The sequence below is a fragment of the Natator depressus genome, chromosome 1 (genome assembly GCF_965152275.1).
Source record: "Natator depressus isolate rNatDep1 chromosome 1, rNatDep2.hap1, whole genome shotgun sequence".
Classification (NCBI taxonomy): domain Eukaryota; kingdom Metazoa; phylum Chordata; order Testudines; family Cheloniidae; genus Natator; species Natator depressus.
This window is the reverse complement of record NC_134234.1, coordinates 342,928,127-342,954,807: the sequence shown is the minus strand read 5'-3', so window position 1 is coordinate 342,954,807 and position 26,681 is coordinate 342,928,127. Positions and strand designations below refer to the sequence as shown.

Below are 26,681 nucleotides of genomic sequence, written 5' to 3'. Positions count from 1 at the left end.
TTCCTGGAATCCTGTACTGACCTGACTCTGGTTATTGATCTGTGGTTCTGCTCTCAAGTTTGTCTCCTTCTTCTGGTCTCCTGGTAACCTGATCCTGCCTGCCTCCCGACACTTGACTCTGTTTCGCCTCTGGCCTATTTCTGACTCTGATCCCCTGGAGTCAGACACAGCCTGACTCCTACTTTGACCACAAGGTCACACCCATGTCCCAGTCATGACAGCAGACAGTGATTATAATCACATTGTGTTAGATAAAATTTTTGTCTGAAAAGCCTTGATCCATCTTGCAGATGCTATTGTATGCCGCAGAAAACCCTAAAAATAAAATCAACTAATGTCAAGGAGTATCTGGACATTCACCCTAGTTTATTGTAGCCTGTGCTACATCATTATTGTTGATTACATGTACTTAGTAACTGCCTGGTAACTACATTTTCATGTGCTACCTTACGTTGAGTTTATATAACACCAGCCATGGGTGGATTAGAACTGTGCTTCCAAACTTTTCAGTACTGTGGCTTCTCTACAGATATTTTAAAATTGAGTGGCTCCCCAGTACCAGATACCTTTTTTTTTTTTTTTAACCAACTCAGGAAGCTACAAGAGTTCAGACACTAGTTTCAAGAGGGTCACTAGACAGTTTTGCATCTTTATTCAACTACATAGCTTATTTAATTATATAATCTTATCAGTATTTTTAAAGCTATCATTTGAAAATATGGATTTTTGATTTGTTTGGACACAGCCTAAGATTTTAATGACAAGAATGGGCCTGTTAAATAAAAGTTCTTCCACTATTGCACCTGCTTTAATAAATCTCACATGACACAGAAGCTGAGCCATGTTTGCTGTGTCTGTGGATTCATGTAGCTGCAGTGCAAAATATTGATTCTTCTTAGCTTGTTCTGGCAACTGGCCCTGGACACAAGACATGAAAATCCAAACATCCTCTAGTTATCATCGTATTGTCTACTTTTCTTCCTTTTCTGCTTAACTGCATTAAAATCATCATCATCTTCAGCCCAACGTTTGCGACATGTAGACTTAGCACTCAGTAAAAACTGTCCCATTGTAAAGTAAAATGCACCTGTCTTTTCCTCTGCCCTGCCCCATTGCCCTGTTGGCCGATGCTGGTGCTGCAGGCAGCACTGTCTTAGTATCCCTTCTTTCTCTTCTCCAGCAGGGGGCTTTCAGACAGGAGACTTCCTGCTGAAGGCGTCCCACAGCAGGAAGTCTCCCTGTTGGAAGCCCCCTGTAGGAGTGGAGGGCAGAGAGAGGCTGCCAGCACCACAGCAGCTGCAGCATAAGACGCAGACCCATAGGTAAAACAGGTGATTGTTAAGCTTATTTTATTAGTTTCTTAATTAGAAAAAAAAAACAAAAATGGGCATATCAATTAAAAACAAATTCCCAAACACTCCCCTGTGAACCCTTTGTGGGTCCCCAAGGGAACCATAGCTCACTGGATTAGAAAGCTTGAGATCTCTTTCCATCTCTAATTTCTAGGATTCTAGGCTGAATTATGGTCCGTAGTAAGGCATTAATTTTTCAGAGAGCACTTAACTTGTATTTAGCATCAAACCAGCATAAGCAGATCTGCTCATTTTAATTGTTTTAATAAAGCAATAAGTTTGGCTATTAACATTGCACCATGAGGAGCACATTCCATAAGGAATGTCTTTTATAGTGTGGCTTTTATCTCCTTTGGTAAAGTGGTTCATTAGGAGGGACTGGATGGTTCAGGGGATTGGTGAGCTGCTAGGAAGCCTGGTATTTCTAGGTTCCAAATTCAAATCCAGCCTGGGTACGGTGTGACCAAAGGTTATTGACTAAAGACTGTTCAGTGGCCTATGTGAAACATGATGGGTTTCCCAATATAAAATTATTATTACAGTTGTCATTAGTTGGCCTCACTGTTCACAGTCGGAGCAGAAAGGCCAGAGACTGGGCTGTGGCCAACAAACATTTCCCTGTCACTTCCAGAGATGGTCCCTCCTGCTGGAGCAAGTGAGAGGAGCTTGCACTGCTGCTGTTTGCGCTGTCCCTAATCTGAGGATAAATCCTGAGGGCCTGAGCAGTCCCTCTCCAGCCTCATTAAACAAAAATGTAACCAAAGTGTCATTGCTCCATTGAATAGTCCTTGTCTTGGCTTTGTCTGTGGTGTTGCAACGGCCCTATGGCCTACATGATACCAAGATGTGGACTTGCTTCAGAAGCTGGAATTCAGTGAATAATTTACCTGTGGTGTTATTAACGAAGGAGGTCAATGGCCTCGCTGGATTTCAGTACAGTGACTTGGTGCAACTTTCTCATTACAGATCTTGGATGATGGAGGGGACCTGACCCACTGGATTTACAAGAAATACCCCAACATGTTTAAGAAGATCAAGGGGATAGTAGAAGAGAGCGTGACTGGGGTCCACAGGTAATGGAGCTGTATCCACAGCAAGCACATAGCCCTCTGGGCAAAGGATCCTGTGTGTGTCTCACATACTCAGCACTCACAAGAAGCTGTGACATACCATATCTCAGCCTGTTGCCTGGATTTGGATCCTACAAATACGGCCTTGCAGTAGTTTCCTGTTGCTGTGGATTAGCTCTTAAAAAATAAAAAGTCACATTTACTCTCCCCATCTAAAAATAAACTTGAAAACGTCTAATGATCTGAATCTGAGACTAGGAGGTAGGAACTTCTGAGTTCTCATTCTGATTCTGCTATTGACTCTTGTGTGAGCTTGAGAAAACATCTAACCTCTTTTTCCCGTCTGTAACATGGGAATAATACGTGCCTGCCTTGCCAGGGATGTGAAGAGGAAGGGACGGTGAGAAGAGGAGTGAGGATTGGTGTTACAGTGCAAGGGGAAAGTGTAGTTGGCTTTGGCAAAAGTGAGAAGCTTAGAGTCAATCTCAAACTGAAGTGCACGGGAAGGAGTGAGATCGTAGGAGGAAATGACTCCATAGCTTGAGGGAGGGGGAGAATTCCAGACAGACAAGTCAGCGTAAATGCGTGACACCCATACCTCAGCCTATGGAAGCAGAGGAGTGGTGGGAGAAGTGATTAACAAAGTCAGAAGGAAGGTCTGAGCAAGTGTGTGGTTTGAGCAAATCAGCAAGTCAGTTTTCAGTTGGAGGAGGCGATGGATTGCAAGGTAGGGAAGGTGAGTCAGAACAGTAGGGAGGAATGGGAAGCTAGCAAAGGTGGCAGAGGATGAGGGCGACAGTCTTTTTTTTTTCCTTGCAGTGAGAGCATAGTATGGCTGCAGCTCTCGAAACTGGCTGAAGTTTAGAATAGGGATCTAGGCATGCTGTGAAAAAGGGAATTGAAACTGTGGAGACAGGAAGTGCTGGCTGAAACCTGATTAAGATTTCAGCAGAGGCAGGGTGAAGAAAAGGACCTGATCTGACAGTATTCTATCAGTGGCAGTCAGAGATGTATGGGCAAGGCAGATGTGTAGAGAGCAAAGTAAGGTTAAGGGTAACTCCCTGCATTCTTGCTTCAGTGGCTAAGGTCTGAGTTAAGGATGCTGATGGGACTCACACAGGGAACACAAAACTCTTCATCTAAGAGGACATGTTTAGTTTTTGAAGCATTTGGTATGGGAAATCACTGTATCTGGGAGCTAACACTTGAGGCTTGTAGATGGGTCAGAGTGTGCAATGAAGGAAATACACAGTTGGGCAGTCTGTGCACAGAAGTGTTGTCCAGGTTGTGGTAAACAGTAGAGAGCAAGAAGAAAGTCTTCTGGAGAAAGCATAATTGTACTCAGTGTATATTTGTGAGAGAGCTGATAGTTCACATTCTGGATTGCAGGATACCAGCCAACTCTTGAACACATAACCAGGGCTTTGGAGCTGTGCTCTGGCTCCGCTCCAGCTCCAGGCAAAAACCTGCAGCTCCACTGCTCCGGAGCTGCTCTGCACTCCAGCTCTGGGCTCTGTTCCAAAGCCCTACACATAAAAATTGAATACTTTCAGGTTCTCTTCCTGTTTGTAGTCTAGAATTTAGATTTGTTATCTTGTTTATGTTTTCACTCTCATAGTAGTTAATCATAGCTGAGTACTTCCATAGAGAGATGCATTTCTGTCTATTGCCAGTAAAAAAAGTTCAACACAGCACATACTACAGCATGGTTGTAACTTGCCTTACATTGCAGTCAGTGTGCTGTCTGTGGCACCTTAGAGACTAACCAATTTATTTGAGCATAAGCTTTCGTGAGCTACAGCTCACTTCATCAGATGCATACTGTGGAAAGTGTAGAAGATCTTTTTATACACACAAAGCATGAAAAAATACCTCCCCCCACCCCACTCTCCTGCTGGTAATAGCTTATCTAAAGTGACCACTCTCCTTACAATGTGTATGATAATCAAGGTGGGCCATTTCCAGCACAAATCCAGGGTTTAACAAGAACGTCAGGGGGTGGGGGGGGCTAGAAAAAAACAAGGGGAAATAGGTTACCTTGCATAATGACTTAGCCACTCCCAGTCTCTATGTCTCTATTCAAGCCTAAGTTAATTGTATCCAATTTGCAAATGAATTCCAATTCAACAGTTTCTCGCTGGAGTCTGGATTTGAAGTTTTTTTGTTGTAATATCACAACTTTCATGTCTGTAATCGCGTGACCAGAGAGATTGAAGTGTTCTCCGACTGGTTTATGAATGTTATAATTCTTGACATCTGATTTGTGTCCATTTATTCTTTTACGTAGAGACTGTCCAGTTTGACCAATGTACATGGCAGAGGGGCATTGCTGGCACATGATGGCATATATCACATTGGTGGATGTGCAGGTGAACGAGCCTCTGATAGTGTGGCTGATGTTATTAGGCCCTATGATGGTGTTCTCTGAATAGATATGTGGGCACAGTTGGCAACGGGCTTTGTTGCAAGGATAAGTTCCTGGGTTAGTGGTTCTGTTGTGTGGTATGTGGTTGCTGGTGAGTATTTGCTTCAGGTTGGGGGGCTGTCTGTAGGCAAGGACTGGCCTGTCTCCCAAGATTTGTGAGAGTGTTGGGTCATCCTTCAGGATAGGTTGTAGATCCTTAATAATGCGTTGGAGGGGCTTTAGTTGGGGGCTGAAGGTGACGGCTAGTAGCGTTCTGTTATTTTCTTTGTTAGGCCTGTCCTGTAGTAGGTGACTTCTGGGAATTCTTCTGGCTCTATCAATCTGTTTCTTCACTTCCGCAGGTGGGTATTGTAGTTGTAAGAATGCTTGATAGAGATCTTGTAGGTGTTTGTCTCTGTCTGAGGGGTTGGAGCAAATGCGGTTGTATCGCAGAGCTTGGCTGTAGACGATGGATCGTGTGGTGTGGTCAGGGTGAAAGCTGGAGGCATGTAGGTAGGAATAGCGGTCAGTAGGTTTCCGGTATAGGGTGGTGTTTATGTGACCATTGTTTATTAGCACTGTAGTGTCCAGGAAGTGGATCTCTTGTGTGGACTGGACCAGGCTGAGGTTGATGGTGGGATGGAAATTGTTGAAATCGTGGTGGAATTCCTCAAGGGCTTCTTTTCCATGGGTCCAGATGATGAAGATGTCATCAATATAGCACAAGTAGAGTAGGGGCGTTAGGGGACGAGAGCTGAGGAAGCATTGTTCTAAGTCAGCCATAAAAATGTTGGCATACTGTGGGGCCATGCAGGTACCCATAGCAGTGCCGCTGATCTGAAGGTATACATTGTCCCCAAATGTAAAATAGTTATGGGTAAGGACAAAGTCACAAAGTTCAGCCACCAGGTTAGCCGTGACATTGTCGGGGATAGTGTCCTTGACGGCTTGTAGTCCATCTTTGTGTGGAATGTTGGTGTAGAGGGCTTCTACATCCATAGTGGCCAGGATGGTGTTATCAGGAAGATCACCGATGGATGGTAGTTTCCTCAGGAAGTCAGTGGTGTCTCGAAGATAGCTGGGAGTGCTGGTAGCGTAGGGCCTGAGGAGGGAGTCTACATAGCCAGACAATCCTGCTGTCAGGGTGCCAATGCCTGAGATGATGGGGTGCCCAGGATTTCCAGGTTTATGGATCTTGGGTAGTAGATAGAATATCCCAGGTCGGGGTTCCAGGGGTGTGTCTGTGCGGATTTGATCTTGTGCTTTTTCAGGGAGTTTCTTGAGCAAATGCTGTAGTTTCTTTTGGTAACTCTCAGTGGGAGCAGAGGGTAATGGCTTGTAGAAAGTGGTGTTGGAGAGCTGCCGAGCAGCCTCTTGTTCATATTCTGACCTATTCATGATGACAACAGCACCTCCTTTGTCAGCCTTTTTGATTATGATGTCAGAGTTGTTTCTGAGGCTGTGGATGGCATTGTGTTCCACAAAAAAACTTCAAATCCAGACTCCAGCGAGAAACTGTTGAATTGGAATTCATTTGCAAATTGGATACAATTAACTTAGGCTTGAATAGAGACTGGGAGTGGCTAAGTCATTATGCAAGGTAACCTATTTCCCCTTGTTTTTTCCTACCCCCCGCCCCCTCAGACGTTCTTGTTAAACCCTGGATTTGTGCTGGAAATGGCCCACCTTGAGTATCATACACATTGTAAGGAGAGTGGTCACTTTAGATAAGCTATTACCAGCAGGAGAGTGGGTTTGTGGGGGGGGGGGGGGGGTGAGAAAACCTGGATTTGTGCTGGAAATGGCCCAACTTGATTATCATACACATTGTAAAGAGAGTGATCACTTTAGATAAGCTATTACCAGCAGGAGAGTGGGGTGGGGGGAGGTATTTTTTCATGCTTTGTGTGTATAAAAAGATCTTCTACGCTTTCCACAGTATGCATCCGATGAAGTGAGCTGTAGCTCACGAAAGCTTATGCTCAAATAAATTGGTTAGTCTCTAAGGTGCCACAAGTACTCCTTTTCTTTTTTTCGAATACAGACTAACACGGCTGTTACTCTGAAACCTGTGCTGACTGTGCCATTTTAAATAAGTGATTTGGTCCAAATACCCATCTTGGTGGTTGCACTTTGTAAGGCTGTTTTAAGTCTCTCGCTGTGACCAGCTCTTACTACTTGCACCTAAATTGTAAGAAATGTGGGAGGAGGGCTTTAGGAACACACATATTTTGCGTTGAAAGGGCACCAAAGGGTATTGATCTGAAGTTGGAAGAGGCATGCTGTCATGCACTTGATAAAAATGTAAAGGAGCCAAGGACAGAACATGCTTTAGATTCTAATCTGGTACTGGCAATTTTTCTGGAGGGGACAAGCATAAATGCATTTACGAAATGAGGGACGTACCTCCCATGCTAGAATTGGGAGGATGTCCACAGGTAGATGCTAACTTTGGCTTTGGAGATGTGTGCTACTCCTTACCAGCTAATCAAGAGAGGTAAGAGCATTTGGAGGCAGAACATAGGAAAACCTTTCTCAGTTTGTTTTTCATTCTCCTGTTCTCTCCCTAATTCCTTACAGGTTATACCAGTTATCTAAAGCTGGGAAACTCTGTGTCCCAGCTATGAACGTCAATGACTCTGTCACCAAACAGAAGTTTGACAACCTCTACTGCTGCAGAGAATCCATTCTTGATGGGTATGTAGCTCCCTGACTAAATAGAGCACTCTGTATGACTTCCATGCTTGGGTGTGTTTAGAATGGACAGAAGTCCACTAAACTGGGTGACTGGGCAACAAAAGCCAGATGAAATTCAAAATTGATAAGTGAAAAGTAATGCACACTGGAAAAAATAAACCCAACTGTACCTATATAATGATGGGTTTTAAATTAACTGTTACCATTCAAGAAAGAGATCTGGAGTCATTGTGAATAGTTCTCTGAAAACCTCAGCTCAACACGGAGTAACTGTCAAAAAGGCTGACGATGTTAGGAACTATTAGGAAAGGGATAGAAAATGAGAAAATATTATAATGCCACTATAAAATGCATGGTACGCCTACCCTTTGAATACTGTGTCCGGTTCTGGTCACCCATCTCAAAAAGGATACAGTGGAACCGGAAAAGGGTTTAAAAAAAAAGGACAGCAAAGATTCTCAAGGGTACAGAACTGCTCCGTACGCGGAGAGATGAAAAACATTAGGGGTGTTCAGCTTAGAAAAGAGATGGTTAAGGGGGGATACAATAGTGGTTTATAAAATCATGAATGGAGTGGAAAAAGTGAATAGGCAAGTGTTGTTTACCCTCTCCCACAATTCAAAACCCAGGCTCGCCCCATTAAATGAATAGGCAGCAGGTTTAATACAAACAAGAAGAAATACCTTTTCACGCAACCCACAGCTAACCTGTGGAACTTATTGCCATGGAATGTTGTGATGGCCAAAAGTATAACTGGGTTCAAAAATGAACTAGATAAGTTCCTGGAGGACAGGCCCATCAATGGCTATTAGCCAAGATGGTCAGGGATGTAACCCCATGCACGTGGTGACCCTAAACCTCTGACTGCCAGAAGCCTGGAGGAGAAGACAGGAGTAGATAACTCCAAAATTGCGCTGACCTGTACACCCCCCTGAAACTCTGGTACCGGCCACTGTCTGAGACGGGATACTGGGCTAGATGGACCATTGGTCTGACCCAGTATGGCCATTCTTAATGTTCTAAGGGGTCATGTGGAAATGTTAAAATTTAATTTCTTGTAAGAACACAGGATTTGCCTTAGTGGCTCAGACCATTTTTCCATTTAATCTAACATCCCGTGTCCTTCATTGCCTAATACCTAATGTTTCAGTGGAAGGTAGAGATTCCCCAATATTGTACCTAATCAGTAGCGCTCACGCTGTGCAGGGGAACTGGGACAGAAACACTTCTGATCTTGTGGTGATCAGCCGATGCCTTAAATCAGAAGATTTGTTCCCATCAGTTTTAGGGTCCAGCACTGCAAATCCAGCCCCAGCAGTAGACGCTAGCCTCCTGCATCAGTGAATCTTGTGCTTTCATTTGTTTTTTTCTTTCCTTGGATGACATGAGAACGATGGTCTTGTGACTAAGGTACTGGCTCAGACTCAGAAGATGTGAGTTCAATTCTTAGCTTGGCCATACACTTGCTGTGTGGCCTTGGGCAGGTTGCTGAATCTCTGTGCCTCAATCCACCATTGCAAAAAGGGATGATAATATTTCCCTGCCTTCCCAGGGTGTTCAAATACAATCAATCTCTCCTGAGCCCTTTACAAATTCTAGTGATGCAGGGCATATAGGTGACTAGATATAGAATGACTTATGTCAGAGTCTCTTGGGTGCCTTTAAAGTAGTTTTGTGAAACTAAATGGCTCTTAGGGCTAATACAACTGTTTTATATAACTACTGTTACTTACATTGTAGCAGCACCTAGGTGCCCAGTCAGGGATCAGGGTCTCATTGTGCTGGACAAAGTACATGAGTATAATGAAAACACTGTCCCTGCCCCAGGGGTCTTACAGTCAAAGGAAGAATTGCTTCCAGATTTTCAGCATGACAGAATGAGAAGTTAGGTGCACCTGTGTGTATGTAGCATGTGTTAATGATCAGTGACTATTTGCAATGTAGACATTCAAAACCACCTCCTTATTATCTTGCTGTGTCACGTTGTATTGTAATAGACGTAAGTAAACTGAGCTCTAAGATAAAGCCTCTCTCAGACGTCTTAAACTGGGCCAGAGAAAATCTGTGCAAAAGTGCAGCTAAATCTGCAGGGATTTCTGTCTAAATTCATTGGGAAAGTAAGGGAATTTTGCCTTCCCCACACTACTAACCTATTCACTTTCATGCTAAAAATAGGCTGTAATGTAGGACACTCTTAGGGAGAGCTAAGAAGAAACAGACTGGAAGGAAGAGTCTTATTTGTACAAATCATCAGGATTGTGCCAGGAAACCACTGTTTGTCTTCCCTAGCAAGTATGTTCTGGGTGCCATTGTGTAGAAAATTCTCCTTCGTTCTAGCCCCAGGCCCTGGGTGGTAGCACTCTGTGCTACCATGGGGAAGACTGGTTCTGGAGGGGCCTTGAGTTTCCCACTTTGTCATCCCCAGAAGAAACAATGGGCCAGATTTTGCCCGTGAAATACACACTTGTAATTCCCTTTCAGATCCAAAGGATTTACACATGTATCCATTTAGACCATTATACTTTGGCGCAGAAATCTGGGATTCTTCCAGTGGTCCTGCAAAGGAACATGGTCAGCCCACCAAATGCAGTGTTGTCTGTGGCATGGATTAGGCTTTGACAGAGGGAATTTCCCATCAGCTGAGCCCAAAAACCCTGTCTGTAGCAGCACTAGTCTTATTTCTGAGACGTTATCATTATTGCCCATTAAATACTGGCCTGTGTTAAGTTTTATACCCTGGTACTGGGGGTTGCGTCTAATCTCTGTTGTTTTAATTCTTGCACTTTTTCTTAGCCTTAAAAGGACGACGGACATGATGTTTGGAGGAAAGCAAGTGGTGGTCTGTGGCTATGGAGAGGTAAAACTTTAATATTTCATCACACAGAATTTGCTTTGTGTGTTACATCGAGTGGTTGCTGCACATAAAATTAGGGCTTCTCTTCTCGTAGCTTGATCCTAGCGTGCTTTGTATCTCCGTGGCTTCTGTCTTCATCTGCAGTTATCTTAAAACTTGCTTCTAAAATAATGGGCCCAATTAGACAATAATGAAGGGTTTTTCTCCTGTTACAATTTCTCTGCATTTTTCTTTTCTTGTACCAATAGATTTTTAAAAGTACGTAGAAATTTGATGCTGGGGGATCGGGGGGCGAGATGTGTGCTGTGGCATTACACACTGAAATATGGTCAAGAAAGATCAATTAATCCATCTTAATGTTGACCTGCCAATGAGCTTTCACACCTGATCTGGAGGGATCATCTCTGTAGATGAAAGTGGGGAGTTCGGTCTCCATATTCCAACCCCTCCCTCAGCTGGGGCTGCCAACATGTGGACTAGTTAGTAGCTGTTATAGTGGGGTGTGTTCTGATCTGGACTGAGAACCCCCAAATCATTTCACATGATTCAAACATCAGGTGGCTTCGACTCTGATCTAAAAGTGGAGTGCACTTGGTGATCACATGTTCCAATAAGCCTGTGGAATGATTGCACAATCAAACATATTCGGGGAATTCTTGGCCAGTCAGCCATGCCCTTGAATTCCACTATGAGGTTTCCTGAGTGTGTAAAGGGTAAAGTTAGTTAACACTGGGAAATTAAAACATTGATATTGAGCTATCCAAATAGATTAAAGGTTGTAAGAACCCCTTAGGTCTGGTCTGCACTTAAAACTTAGGTCAACATAGCCACAGAGCTTGGAGTGTGAAAAATCCACATCCCGTGCACTGTAATAATGTTAACCTAACCCCTGGTGTAGACACAACTGGGTGTATGAAAGAATGCTTCCATCAACCCAGTTACCATCACTCGTGGAGGTGGAGTTCCCACAACAGTGGAGAAACCCTTTTTGTCACTGTAGTGTGCATCTATGCCATGCGGTTACAGCAGCATAGCGGTGGCCACATAGCGATGCCACTGTAGCATCAGTTGTATAGACATGGCCTTAGACTTTCCCAGAGTGAGAAGTTTGGTGTTTTTTTCAATGCACCAGGCTTGCTGCTTTCTAGGGGTGGGAGGTATGAAGAAGAGGAACTGTGTGGTACTAGAATGGAATTTTTCAAACATCTGGTTATGTTGTTACTAAAATTAGGGCCTGATCCAGATCCCTCGCGTTCCTGGAATTAAACCGAATCCAGGATTTTAATGCAATGCTCTCTAGTACCGGCCACAAAGTTTGGGGCAGATCCAGCCTCATCTAAAGTTGGGTTGCATTTGGCTCTGGGGTTTTGCTTTGGGTCCTATCTCTGGCAACACTGCGGCAAAGTTCGTTATGCTCCATATTTCAAGGGACTTTTTTTTCCCCCGTGTGTTAAGTTCATCATACAGCAGCAGGGTGTGGCTTGGCTGAATACAGAGAAGGGGAGATTTTCATTGTGCTTGCTGTACTATACTGTGCCCTGTGGTACTATTGGCATCTCATCCTCTGCCCTTGTGCTCGTCTCCCTCTGCAGGTTGGAAAGGGCTGCTGTGCTGCTTTGAAGGCCATGGGCTCCATAGTGTATGTGACAGAGATCGATCCCATCTGTGCCCTGCAAGCCTGGTAAGGGGCAGTGGGGAGTCTGGTTCCTTCCATAGGTTGTACTCAGTCAGAGTAAGACTGGGGCCAGGATCCCATCAGTGTCAATCACTCTCTGGAGGAGTGCTGAAAATGACTTTGTCCCAGCTCCACAGGTTCAGGGTGATCCCTTGCTCACAGCTGCTATCAGTAATGGGTCACTTTCCTCAGGAACAGCCTGCTAATCTCTATCTACTGATAAGCCAGCTCAACTATGACAGATAGCAGACGTTTTAAGAGGCAGTTGAAGGTTTAGTGACCGTGAGACTGCCAGATTGTTATGGATTGTATGATATTAGAATTTTAATTCTGAATATCATATTTTGCCCCAGTTTGTGTTCAGTGGGGGAGTCCACTGAAGGAACATGTCAGTTTCTCACATCATCCAGTTACAGATCATACATTCCAAATCCTGGTGCTGTAACTGGGGCTGAAAGCACAGAGCTATCCTCTCATGTGCGGGTGTTGCAATGATCTCTGGCCTCATTTTCTCCAAATGAAATCTGGCTTATTGTGGAGATACCACTTATGCTTAAGAACTGCAGCAAAAAGGGGTTGGAAAGGTACGGTAGTCATTTTGCAAAGTACCAGGAGATTTAGGGCCTTGTTAAACACACCAGCTTCTTTCCTTCTAACATCTAACTTCCAAAGTGCAGTTATGGTCAGAAAAGTAACTAATAGGCTTTGCTTACTCAGCAGAGCTGATCCATGCATCTTTGATCCTATCTGCTTGGTAACATGCACAAACCTGCAAGAGACGATCCAGCTGTAAAGGAGTGAGCTGGTGACCTTTCTGTCTTATGCATCAATTTATTGTTAATTTGATTGCTTCATACCAACAATATATCCAGCACAGTACAAGTCACAAAGATAGACAGCCTTTTACCCTGTAAAAGACAGCCATAGAGAGGATGGGAGACACAGAGAAACCCAGAGGAGGAAACAACTTATGTTTGTGTTTTATTGTAATTATGATCATACACCTCATGGGCATCATAGAAGTAATATCGCAGGAGGGATTTTAATGAGGGGGATTGGGTGGTTACCATGGGAAAAAATCTAAACCCAGATGTTTCAAGCCAGAAGTCCTAGAGTTACATTCATAAATCCATATTTAGGATCCTAAAGAAATATGGCCTTGTTTTCAGATATGCTGACACCTGCAATTGCCACTGAAGTCAGTAAGAGCTGTTTAGGCCACTAATTTTGGTGCCTAAGTATGGAGTTAGGCAGCCAGGTTTGAAAACGTTGACCTAATTTCTGTATTATTTGTAGAGATGGATTTTCAGATCCCAAGTGCAGTTTGCAGGGTTGACAGCTAGAAATGCCATCTTGGAATATACTTGAAACTCTTTGATCTGGAATGATAGAGAACATGGAACCCCACAGTGTCACTTTCAAAGTGTCACTTTCCCCATAACCCCACTTAAGGTCCTCTAGCCAGCACTGTTCTTGGTGCTACTACAAATCCATCAGTGTGCTGCATCAGGCATTCCCAATCTCTGGCCCCAGAGGGTTAATGTCAGTAGCTGAGACTCACATTGGGGTGTTTGAGTCTGGTACGTTTCAGCCAATCCTCAGATTCTATACATTTTTCTCTGTCCTCTCTCAGTATGGATGGATTCCGCCTTGTGAAACTCAATGAGGTTATCAGACAAGTTGACATTGTCATCACCTGTACAGGTACGTATATCACAGGGCAGTGGGAGTAGCTGTAAGGTGAAGTGTACCAGATAGGCTGGTCAAACCCCTCCCCTTGGAGTTGGGCAGCGATAGAATAAAAATAACGGGTACTGATAGGATACTGGTAAAGTTGCTAACTCCCAGCAGCCGATGATAGCCTGCCAAGCAAGGAGGCACTTTCACATTAGTTGCTGGTCACAGACCCATACGCTGTCATTGGCTGCTGGAGCTTTGGCTCTGCTCATGACAGTCCAGGAACACACTTAATCTGTCACCTTTAGCTTGCTTAGCTTGGGGAACAGCAGCCAATGGAGCTGTGAAAAATGGCCAGAGCACAGCTACCTGCACCCAGTAAATACTGCAGAAGGCTGTTGAGTCTACTTCAGACTCTTCCCACAACCGAGAGCTGTGTATGTCCAGTATGGTGAACACCTTAGCTCACATGAGGTGATAAGCAGCTACGGTACATGAGACTTTGACCTCCTTGTTTCTAGACCTTCACAAAGTTGGTCTTCTCGAAGCACCTAAGAGTTCAGACACTCATTAGAACAACAAGAAGCTCGTGCATCTGCAAAACTGGGCTAGGCATTTTGTGAGAGCAGGCTCACTGCTATCCTCTTCTCTGAGAGGTTCCCGGTACTTCCTCATTGCAGAAATACAGTGAGGACGCTCAAACTATTTTAGTCCTTCTGGGCTGTGGCTCGGAACAGGAAGTACCATGGTTCAGCAGAACAGAATATAGTGTGTGCAGGCACTGGAGGGGGAGCTAATTCAAACCCCAGAGAGTTTAATTTGAATTTGGGGTGGAAGTTCCTTGGGGAGCAGGGTTTTTAGTCTATTTTATCTGAATAGATTCGTGCATACCTCTCATTTGCTGGCCAAAGAGCCAGGTTCCTACTTCACTGTGTGTGTCTGTCTCTGTCTCTGTGTGTATGTATGTAATAAATTTAGTTTTTACTCTAGTTTTTGGAAAATTCATGAAAAAATGAATGCCTTTTTCCAAAACTTCTCATCAAGTAAAACCCAGCTGGTTGGAGTGGGCTGTACTGGTGAACTTACTGTAGCTATGTCAGCATTCGTATGTATTACCATATATTTCTGGGTTTAAAGGTAACAAGAACGTAGTGACAAGAGAACATCTAGACAGAATGAAGAACAGTTGTATTGTGTGTAACATGGGACATTCCAACACTGAAATTGATGTGGTAAGAACTGGGCTGTTTTCTGGTGTATGTCCTGGGAGGGGTTTCTTACATTCTTACATTCATTTCATTGATTCCCCTCATCCCTCCTCGCTCTCATATTCAATAGTGTCGAAAGCTTCTGAGATCAGTCAGTCAATAGTAGCGGTGCCTGACTAGTGCTCGTTGTTCTGACTGGCTGGCATGAGAAGGCTGCATAATAAGCTAGACCTCCACCCCTACCAACTATTTTGTGCTGCCAAAAATGTCTTCGTAACTTCAGTGATGTCCTCAAAGGATTCAAAAGAGCTGAGCCCACACTAGTTTAGCTTCAGAAATAAAACCTGGAAGAGTAGAATGGCCCTTTTTCCTCCTTCCCAGTAGCAAGCTAATTAGAGCAGCACTTCTCTTGCTACGACTCTGTCTGCTTTCACATTATTCAATCGTTAAGGGTCTTGCTGAGACTTGTAAGTCGGTTTAAAATTGCATCAGAGTGGGATTCAGCACGCTGCTTGTAATCCAGGTGCAAATTATGCAGATTACTGTTCAGAACTTTAAATCTGCTCATCTGTGTTTGGAGTTAAGCAGGAAAATAGGACTGTCTCTTCCTTGCGGTGCCAGTCCAGAAGGTGTTTGTTGCTGTAAGCAGTCCCATAGGAGAAAGACTTGTTTTGCCCATAGACACATGGTGACAGTCGCCTTTTCTCTGTACCCCGCTGCCAGCCACCATGTTGCTGGAAAGAAAGATGACACCCGCAACAAGATGGCCTAATGTTCATGATTGTAAATCAGTTTCATCCTGCTTTGTAGCTAGCTTTGCAATCAGAAGAATTCAAACTACAGCTGTTGTTAGATCTCCAGCCTACAATAAATTAATAAGTGACCCATATAACATATGAGACAGAGATCAGGCCTGGAGAACAGTGTCAGTGGATTATATGTGTTATTTCCCCGCTCCCTTGCTGCTCTGTAACTGCTATTTTCTGATATTTTTGCCACGCTTGAACTGTTTAAATGCTATATTTCAGGCGAGCTTACGTACGCCTGAGCTGACCTGGGAAAGGGTGAGATCTCAGGTAGACCATGTCATCTGGCCAGACGGGAAGAGGATAGTGCTGCTGGCAGAGGTAAGTAGCACATGAAGGTCAGGCACTGTTACCCTAGTGGGCTGCCTAGGGTTGAATGGGCCATGGAGCTCAAGAACCTCTAGAGATTGCTGCATAGGCCCAAGCAGCTCACCAGTGTCTCTTTGGGTAGAAGGATTTGTTAGCTCCTAAAGCCCTGCTGTGTCTGTCCCTCTGGCATATTGTATGGTCCGAACAGCTCCAGTCTTTCCCGCTCTGCCTGTGATCCGCAGCAGCCCACCCGCTGGTATTTTGTCAGATTTCATTCTTCTGAAATCGTTTGACTGAGCTTTTAGCCATCACTGATGGCTCAGCCGCAGAGATGCAGTTGAGGACTGCTGGGACAATGAGCTATATATATGGTGGTTTCCTAGGGCTACAACCTACTGTTAAGAAAGTTGCCAAAGGCAGCAAGCTCCTGTCAAATATTTCCGGTGGCTTTCACAAAGGAACAGGTGGCTGCATTCCCATGCATGTCTTTCTCTCTCCCTAACTCTGTTCCCACCGGGTTGTGATCTCATCAACTCTCACAAGCTAAACTGGGCCTGGCTAGTCAGTACTTGGATGGGAAAGCTCCAGCAGCGCCATGGGGGTGTTGATGATTGACCAGGTGGCACTCCCCCGGGCACTGAGCCAGTGCCCAGCACGGGGTTGGGAAAGTGGTGCGCTCCTGACGGTGCGGGCTGTTAGCTAATTCCATGGCCCTTTTCACACAAGTACAGGGCTTGGCCTCGGTATTGAAAGTCCCGTTTGAGTTTTCTACCACCTGTGTCCCTAGAACCCCCTGCAGGTTCCACTGGGAACAGGATTTCTCCCTTCTGTTGAGTGTTGCTATGTGCTCTTCAGGACTGTTGCACTCCACCCCAGCAGGGCTGCATTTCATTGATGGTTTGAAGCAGTTTCTATATTCTTCTTTTGGGATCCTCCAGGCTGAAAGGTACCATGTGAATTAAGGAGCTTATTTATTTTATTTCTCAGGGCCGTCTGTTGAACCTGAGCTGTTCCACTGTTCCCACCTTTGTATTGTCCATCACCGCAACCACTCAGGTGAGCAGAATTTGGGTGAGCAAGGGGTGTATCTTGCTCCATGGTACATTCGAGTTACTCAGCCAGATGTGTTGTTTTATTCCCAGGCTCTGGCTTTGATAGAGCTCTACAATGCCCCTGAAGGGCGCTACAAACAGGACGTCTACCTGCTGCCTAAGAAAATGGGTAAGGGTATACCCATCACCTGGTCTTTGCTTTAACTGAGGTGGAACAGGGTGGGGGCTCTCAGTGGCTTTTGGAGACCTGGCTTCGTCCTCTCACATTCTGGTGGGTTTTGTGTTGTAGTTTTTCCCCCTAACTTGGGATGAGGATTGTCTGGTGGTGAGAGCAGGAATGGGGAGGCCAGCGGGGTTCTGTTCTTGGCTCTGCTGCTGTGATTTTGGCAAGTTGCTCTGTCTTCTATAAAATGGTATCTCGCTTCCCTACCTCACAGGGGTATCAGTTAGAAAACAGGGTGAGGTTATGGGTTGACTATAATAGTGAGTCAGACCTAATTAATTCACATTCATTGTAGTGAAGAAGCTACTCAGTTTCAGGGTGGGATTCAGTCTCCCTGAGAGACTCTTCCATTTTCCACATCCAGCCATGTCTTCATTCGTTATGGCAGCGATCCTACAGCTTACACAAGTAGCCAAACATCTGGAAATCCCAGAGCAGTTCCCCATCGTTACGTGGGTCTCCTGACACCAGAACTTTTCTTGTTTTGATATGAATATTTGCTGTCATCTGAAAGGTGTATAAACGCTGCTTGAAGGTGGTGCAAGAATAAGATAAATCTCAGCAGGAAAACCTGTGTGTGGATTACTAGGAGGCTCGAGAGGTAACGAGGGGGAACGTACTTTTCATTTTATAGCCCCTGCCACCTGAGATTCCAAGGGCGATCGATACAAGTGTGAATTAGGCTGCCTCACCCCTGTGAGGTAGGGAAGCATTATCTCTGTTTTACACATGGGGAAACTGAGGCAGAGAGGCAAATGACTTGCTCAAAGACACTCAGTGATTCAATGGCAGACCCCAGGAGTCTACCCTCCCATTGCCCTGCTGTAGCCAGTGGAGACACTGTGTGATCTGTAAGAGTTTGCAGCTGCTTTTTTTTACTCTTTTCCTTCAGCTGAACTAGGCGGGTGTAGTTCTTTTCTGAGTTTAGCAGAATCACATATTTTTCTCAAAAAAAGAAAAAAGAAAAGGAGTACTTGTGGCACCTTAGAGACTAACCAGTTTATTTGAGCATGAGCTTTCGTGATTTACAGCTCAAACTGGTTAGTCTCTAAGGTGCCACAAGTACTCCTTTTCTTTTTTCTTTTTACGAATACAGACTAACACAGCTGTTACTCTGAAACCTGATATTTTTCTCAGGGATAATAAGTTGTATTCAGCTTGGAGGTCCTTTGTATTGATGTCAAGATCTATGGAAATGACACAGCCCTTCTCCCTGTAAAGGTGAACAGCAGTGCTTTGGTTTAAAAAAAAACCAAAACTTTCTTCTTTCACTTCCCTGCCCAAGCCACCAGCACCAGTTTCCAGCGTTTCTCCTGCAATGCTTGATGCACCCACTAAAGTTGACTCAGGCAGATAAATGAAGAAAGAAATACTTTAAAACTCCTCTCTTACTTCATGTTTGCATGTGGTATGTTAACACCCATGAGGCCAGACACTGCACTTCTTACAGGGCCAAAACTCCACTGGCGGTCCGGATGGACCACATGGGGTATGTCCACACAGCAATGTAAGCCTAAGGTTAGTGGGACTCGGGTCAGCTGACCTATGTCAGGGAACCCTGGGCTTGAGCGTCTACACTGCATTTTAAGCCTAGGTAAAGGATTTTCTGACCCATGCTCAAACCTAGGGCTCTGGTGTCCACATAGCAGTGCACAGACCTGAGTCAAAGTAACCTTGTCCCCGAGTGCATAGCACCCTAACCCCATGTCGACACTCTAGCCCTACAAATGTGTTGCATTATGGGAAAACTCTACTGCCCACCCTGTTTCCTAACTGATGGTGCTATCGATGGGACTCTGGTGCCCACACGAGTACATAAACTGCATGATTAGCTCCTTTGGTGCCTGTCTTGATAGAATGACTGCACTAAACTTGGTGTTTAGTTGGTTGGTTTTTTAATTTATTTTTGTCTGTTTTGAAGTTTGACATAAAATGTAGGTTTCAGAACAAAAACACACATACCCCAACCTGGCTGCAGAGCGGTGAAGTGCGTCCCCAGGGCTTGGGGTGCAGCGTGCTCCTGCACCCCCTTGGGATCCCTTATCCCTGCCCCCACCGCACCTTGGGAGGCCAGGATAAGAGATTCTCGGGAGACTGTGCGGAAGTTTTGGGGCTGGCTCCCACTCACTGCCCTCACAGTGCACACTGCCCAAGTGCCTCTTCACACTTAGCCCCCAGGAGGGCAGGGGAGCCCAGGAGCGAGGGATAGAGAGCGGAGCAGGACCAAGCAGCTGCCTGCACGGAGGGGGAGCAGCTGAGGTGTTGGGGGTCCTTCTTCCCCGGCCGTGCTGAGCCATGAGCTCTGCCACTCCCGTTCTCTGCAGGGCAGATGCTTAGTCCCCACTCTGCTCTCTGGCTCTTACTCCTGGGCACCCCTGCCCTCCAGGGGGCTGGACGTGCAGGGCGCCCAGGCAGCATGCCCCAAAATCTGGCTGTGCTCTTGTGACCAGGAAGCAGCTCTCTTTGCAAAAAGCTTCTTCTGATCAGTCTCAATTGAAAAGCCTGCAGGCTGTCTGGTAGTGTGCTTGCAGACCAGTTTTCAGCTGACCTGAGCTGCTGCCGTTTGCAAAGGGAGATGTGGTGTCCATTTGAAAGAGAGGGCAACAGACTGCACCACAGATCCTTGGCATAGAGAGGACTAAGGAAGTTGCCCCAAGGAACTCTGGGGTACATTCAGAAGACTTCTGGGATCAGAGTCAAGCTAAAGCAATAGGGCTCAGACCCTAGGTTCCAGCTTAACACTGGCTCACACCCTCCAGCCCTGGAGAGTCCTGGGAGCCTAGGTTCAAGCCCTAGGTTAACATAATTGGTGTGTGGATATAAAGGGGGCTAGGCTCAAGCCAGGGCTTCCATTGCAGTGTAGACAGACCCATAGTCTGTTTGGGGCTTTATACATTAGAGCTCCTTCAGCGAGGGAGGGACCCAGGGGATTTGCCGTGTTCAAGCTAATTTCCCAGGGGTTGAATCTGTTTCAGATGAGTATGTGGCAAGTCTTCATCTTCCAACGTTCGATGCACATCTGACAGAACTAACAGATGAACAAGCAAAATACCTGGGACTAAATAAAAACGGGCCTTTCAAACCAAACTACTACAGGTGCTGGTTTCAAACATTTTCTTTCTTTCTTTCTTTCTTTCTTTCTTTCTTTCTTTCTTTCTTTCTTTCTTTCTTTCTTTCTTTCTTTCTTTCTTAACGTAATATATGCGCGCGCACACATGTATGTGTGGGTATCAGCTCAACCCTATATATATGAGCAAGAAGAATCACCGTAATTAAGCATCTAATTCCACAGGTACCATGGAATCCTGGTAATTGCCCATTGCCCCAGTACATCAAGACATGATATAAAATGGTGGAGGTACAGAATGAAGGAAATCAGACAATGCACGATCAGCTCTGACGCACAGAACACTTTGTGTGAAATGAGGCAGCCTATTGTATCTGGCAGAAGCTGTCATCCTAAAGTGACAAATCTCAAAGTAACACCATCCAGCCAGCTCAAATGACAAATTATTTTTAAAATCTGACAAGCACAAAATGGTACAAAGCAGTGTTTCTGCTAGTGTCCCTGGGAAGCATTTCTAGTGGCAAGACTCTTGGCTGAAGTACAGACTTCAGCACTGGAACCTCATATATTGTACTGTGGGCTAGATTGCCATACTTACATGCATAACTCCCAGTTGCGCCTTTGAAAACGTACCTCAGAATGTTTTAACTCTGCTGTTTCTGTCGGCCTTGGACTGTAATCACTTGGGACAAGGACTGTCTTTCTCAGAGCCTGTACAGGTCTGGATAGGTTGACAGTGCTCAGTAAAAAATAAAGGCTGCATTATGACACCTGAGATCATCTCTCTTCCAGGTCAAACTGTTGGGAAATCATCTCATTCATTTAAGTTCCTGTGCCCCTGTTTACAGATGGGATGAGAATGGGTTTGCACCACCACAGATCAGTGTGAGCTTGCAGAATGGGGTTGTGCCGGAATACGCTCCTTTGGAACCCCAATGTTTAACAATAATGTACAATACACAACACTTGAGTGTTGATAGGAGCTTTGGACCCCTCAGCCCCAAAACACAGAAAGAATTATCTTCAGAGTTAGAGGTGGGAAAGGCCTGCAAAACGCCAGTTAGTCTTCCTTCCCATTCTGCGATGTGTTCCTGTCCAATGTTAAGTGTCACAAGCTACGGGGCTTTCACCATTTCTAGATCTTATCAGCCATTTTCTGCTGTTCAGTCTAAATTTCCCTTTGCTCAGTTTCACATATGATTGATGTGTTTAGCACCAACAATGTGCTGGGTATTGTACAGGACATAAACAATCTTTGCCTCAAAGTGCTTATGGTAGCCTTGCATATAGAGAAGTTAGGAGACGTGGGGGGTCACACACAAAAGACAAGGGATGAAATTTTCAAAAACTTCTATGCTGCATATTCTGCAGTGACGTAAGCACTTAGATCCATAAAGTTTATAGCCAGAAGGGACCATTAGATCATCTAGTAGGACCTCCTGCATGACCCAGGCCATTAAATATCACCCCATTATGTCTGTATCGAGTCCAGTAACATGTGTTTGACTAAAGCATATCTTCCAGAAAGGTAGCCAGGCTTGATCTGAAGACATTGAGAGAGAGAGAATCCACCACTTCCCTTGGTACTTTGTTCCAGTGGTTAATAATTCTCACTGTTAAAACTTTGTGCCTTATTTTGTGAATTTGTCTGGCTTTAGCTTCCAGCCATTGGCTTTTGTTGCCTTTCTCCGCTAAATTACAGAGCCCTTTAATACCTGGTATTTTCTCCCCATAAATGTACTCATACACTGCAATCAAGTCACCTCTGAGTCTTCTGTTTGATAAACTAACAGATTGAGCTCTTTCAGTCTCTCACTGTAAGGCATTTTCTCCAGCTCTGAAATAATCTTTGTTCTTTTCGGCATTCTTTCCAATTTTTAAACCATCCACTCTTAAAGCTTTTCAATCAGGTCATTAAAAGTCAATGGGACTTAGGTACTTTTGAAAATTGTACCAGGGGTCTAGGATGTTGGGGCAAAGTTGAAGGGCCTTGTGGGTGGCACAAGATGTCTAAATTTGATGGGGTGTTTAAGGGAGGAAGAGGTTATACCCTCCTAAACATTCTTCTTCCTCCTTTGGATTTATACCCACTAAATCATTACACTCTGTCTAATCCTGGCAGTAATCAATGTACAGTGTACAGTTTTATACACCACCACTAACTGAGAACATTATTTCTCTTCTTTTTTCAGGTATTAGGTTTCTGCAGCTGTAATCCGAAGAAGTAAGGAACAAGAATCCAAGCCTTTTCTCAACTATTGTACAGGATGACATAGTACAAGCTTCTTAAATCAGAGCTGGACTTGCTCACATAGTAGACAGTGTGTTAGGTTATTTATTTATTAAACTAGAGTACTGTACGTGCGGCCTCTGCCAATGGTGTTTTTTACTGCCAGGGGACTGTGAGACAGTTGGTTTTTGTTTTTGGGGGGGCGGGAAGCAAGGGGAGGAAAGAAGAATCTGGCTGAATTATTTTGTTGCAAAGTATCTGTTAGCTTCAAGTAATCCATTATCGCTGTATGTCTATTCTAATATACAGGGAATGGAGGACAATGCATGAGGCAAGATTTGAGATCAGACTTCAAGCTTGCACGTTACTTTAGTACCTTAATGTCTAGGAACTTAATTTCAAGGTTGCACATTTCCTTTGTACCTTAACATTTCTTACATGGAAGCAGAATCTGGGGCAGTCCCCAGAACTGTCTGTCAGTTTGCAGGGTAGCACACTCTGTTATTTTGTTTCCATGCCATTTTAAAATGAAACTAGCACAAGCCTGTTTGCTCTAGACATTGCTGACGAGACTGGTGCTATCTTAGTAGTGAAACACTAAATCTTACCAGCAGCCACTGGGGAAAACTCTCTAATTCTGATTATTGTGCAAGGACAGGCTTTGGCAACAAGCCAAAATGAACTTTGCCTTTGCACTGTGGGAAGCTGTAACCAAGAGTCCAGTTTATAGCATCAGCTGGGGACACCCCACAGCCTGAGTTAGGAGCCCATGAGGCAGAGATGCACCTGCTCTAAAGCAGTCAGCGATGAACGCTGCAGGGTTCACACCAGTGGACTAAGACCCAATTACACACCATTCTTCAGCAACTTTGCAGTATTTTTCTGCAGTTTTTGATGAGTGCCAACGTTTTTCAATTCAACCAAAGCTGTATTTCTCATGGAGCAGTTGTGTGGCGTCTTGTGCTCATGCCTGTGGAACAGCCTTGTGACTTTGCCGACAAATGCTGCTTACATTTCAAGGTAGGTCTTCGAGATGACACTCAGAAGCTTGTTGTTCGCACTGCTGCAGAATGAAGCAGTAAAACTGATCAGTTCTGAGGACCGTTCTTGACACAGTCTTTCTCCGACTGGTATTTCAGTCCTTTCTGGAAGTGACTTCTGTGTATAAAAGCACCTGTTTCTGGGAAATGTTTCCCAGACTCCCAGTGCCGGAGCTGTTCGAGTCTTATTTTCAAATATAAATCCAAATAAGGGTCCCTAGAATTCATTCACTGAACAAATGAATAAGCGCCAGTAATTATCCCATAGAGTATGCTCTGTCCTGAGATCTAGATGTTATAAGTAGAGTTCAGAATCACTGTCACATTAGTATCTTGTCAAGTCTTGCTGTATTAGTCAGAAATGATGGAAGATAAACATGCCTGTTACTTGTTTTAGCCCAGGATGTCCTGTTTGGATGCTGCATACAACACAGACATGCGTGTCAAGGTAATTTTTAAGGTTGCCATATCTCCCCAGAGTCACTGAAGACATGTTTCTTTTTTAAAATTACTTCAAGTGGTATATACCAGACTTCCACGTGAAGCATTGACCTATCAGCCTTGGCTTTTATATACCATGCTCACCACCCTGGCACCTGATCAAGTGAAGATCCTTGTTTTTTGCCCTCTCTGAATCCTTGGCCATTATGAATGGGAGAGGTGTCTTTGTGGCATTGTGTTCTCACACACAAAAGACAGAAATTGTGGTCTACAGGCAAGTCATAGAATTAGAGATGAAGACTGCTTCCTGGGTCAGTTTGTCCAATGTCACGGTTGTTTCTTAAAGCAAATTTTCTAGTATGCTGTTTAATCCAATTTTCAATCTCCAAAGGGATGGAGCCCTAGGTAGAAAGTTGTAGGTAAGCTGTTGGAGGTTTTATGAGGCTGTGTCTGAGGGAGGCATCATAGAATGATCCCCAGTCATGTATCAATTGATCTTCAACTCTTGGTTGATTTTATTCAGGTCCTGAGATTTTCAGAAGAGACCACTGAATTATTGTTAAGATGCCAGTCGGGTGTATTACTTTTATTACTTACGTCGTTTGAGTTATTTTATTCTGCAGTGACCCAGCTTTATCCTGGAGTCACTTTGGTTGTTTGTAGATGCGTGGGGTGAAATCCAGGCCCATGGAACTCAATGGCAAAGCTCCCTTTTGACTTCAGAAGGGCCAGGATTTCACTTGTAGATTGCACTGTCTGAATGGGGCCTTTTTCTGGGCAAAAGCCCCAGGAATGTGTCCACCCGTGTAGCTCTTCAAGATCTTGGCATACATGGGCTGCACAAATGGCCAAGGATAAAGGGGAAAGAGTTTCTTAAAGAGAGGCTTTTCTCTTCTGTGTACTAAACCAGTCACAGAACCATTTCCCAGCAGCCAGGAGTTGGGGGATGGGCAACACGGGTCCTTGATTTAATTGGGAACATTATCTTCTCCTCCTCCCTTGGATCTCTTGTGGTATCAGTGTCCATGTATGACGATGCATCCAACACATCAGTCTGTTCTTTATCTCACGTGGTTACGCCTGGCATGTGAAACTGCTTGTTAGACAAATGCTTGGCGTCAGCCCAGGCCGTACTGTCTCTGTGAGCCTGCATCTCGCCTCTGTGACCTGAGTTCAGTCATATAGGGAGCAGTACAGTATTCATGCAGTTGCTGTACACTTACTGGGAGTTCCCAGGCTAGCACCATGATGCTGGTTTGAAATCTGATAGCGAAGTGCAGCCTTAGCTAAGGGTATCTTAGGACACCATCTTTTTTGGGAGGTTTTTTCCATGCACACTCCTATCAATGAGCTGGAACAGAGTGGGTGCAAATGTTCCAAACTGACGAACACAAGGAAGTTCCTTCTCTTTTTATTTGCTAGAGACAGTTGAGTCAAGACTTGTGCACTTTTTACAGAGTTAGCTGTGCAGAAGTGAGGTGGCGTGGGTGGGAATGCCCTGTGCAGACAGAGACAGTCATTGCTTAACATGAACTGGGCTCCTCACTTGCCTGTCTGGGGGAGGGACTGGGAGACCAGAGCACCCCAAAGTGTGGCCCATGACCACTCTTTCCCTTTAGGTAGAGGTGCAGCCTCAGAGACTGCAGGCCCCTGCATGGATTTCTGCTCAGATGAAGCTGGAGCATTGCAAGCTGGGAGGTGTAGTCCCTGTGCTTTACAGAAATGGAGCATTGTAATCAGTTCCAAGTGGCCAGTGCTGTTGGGCATCATTCGGGCACCCTCTAGTTTAATGTGTGGAAACAGTTCGTAGTTTTCCCCGAGAAAACCAGACCAGCACAGTGGCGCTACCAGCCTTCTCGTCTCTCTTATTTTATGAGGAAGGTGACAACATTAGTCTGTCTCTGTGTTCTGGAGTGAAGCCACTTAGGAAATGCTGCTGTGGGTCACATGTTCATCCAGGCACCCTTTGGAAAAATGGGGTCAGAAATCAGGCGGAATCTGCCCCAAGGACAATAACCATTCCATCAGGTGACCCGACGGTGCAGCTCAGAAGGGTCGCTTACCTATTCCAAGTCTGTCACTAGTGTAGCATGTAGTGGTGCTGTCCTCATCAGTGAATTTGTTTGTGCTGATTTTAAGCTCATTTTATCTTCAGTGTAGCTATAAGAAGAAAAAAAAATCATTCTGAATGGCTTTTTTCCCCTCTGATCTTTTACAGATTTTCTCCATGTTGCTATGCCTTTTCGTAAGCTTTTTTGCTTGCTTGGCTTTTCCTAATCAATCTGGAATCATACTCCGTGATCATCTCTAAATTTAGTGTAACAGATTTTTTTAAATGTAACAATTTTTTTTAAATATTAGAAAAAGGAGATAGGCGACACCAGCAAAATCTTATAAGGAAAATAATTTTGTTCTGAACTTTAGAAGCCAGGAAAAGAAACCCAATCATCTGTCATAATTCTACAGTAAGGAAGTAAAAACTAAGGCTATAACATTTTCAAACGGATGTTTTCAATATTAATGTCTGAGTGATTGTATTAGATCAGCAATAAAGACTCTGTAATCTCAAAACACAA

General features: G+C 44.5%; 1 protein-coding gene across 6 annotated transcripts in view; it reads left to right on the top strand.

Moving 5' to 3' along the window:
- AHCYL2 (adenosylhomocysteinase like 2) overlaps positions 1-26,681 on the top strand; it is a 196,759-nt gene extending 170,078 nt beyond the window's left edge. For 4 of the 6 annotated variants that reach the window (XM_074942744.1, XM_074942745.1, XM_074942746.1 and 1 more), the window contains 11 exons: positions 2,319-2,425; positions 7,407-7,523; positions 10,317-10,380; positions 11,970-12,058; positions 13,686-13,756; positions 14,867-14,961; positions 15,966-16,064; positions 17,040-17,108; positions 17,195-17,273; positions 20,303-20,423; positions 22,587-26,679. In XM_074942744.1, the coding sequence (XP_074798845.1) occupies positions 2,319-2,425; positions 7,407-7,523; positions 10,317-10,380; positions 11,970-12,058; positions 13,686-13,756; positions 14,867-14,961; positions 15,966-16,064; positions 17,040-17,108; positions 17,195-17,273; positions 20,303-20,423; positions 22,587-22,593 (918 nt within the window). In that variant the 3' untranslated portion in view covers positions 22,594-26,679. Of the gene's footprint in view, positions 1-2,318; positions 2,426-7,406; positions 7,524-10,316; positions 10,381-11,969; positions 12,059-13,685; positions 13,757-14,866; positions 14,962-15,965; positions 16,065-17,039; positions 17,109-17,194; positions 17,274-20,302; positions 20,424-22,586 lie in introns of all 6 variants that reach the window. The other 2 variants (XM_074942741.1, XM_074942742.1) reach the window with 2 other exon arrangements.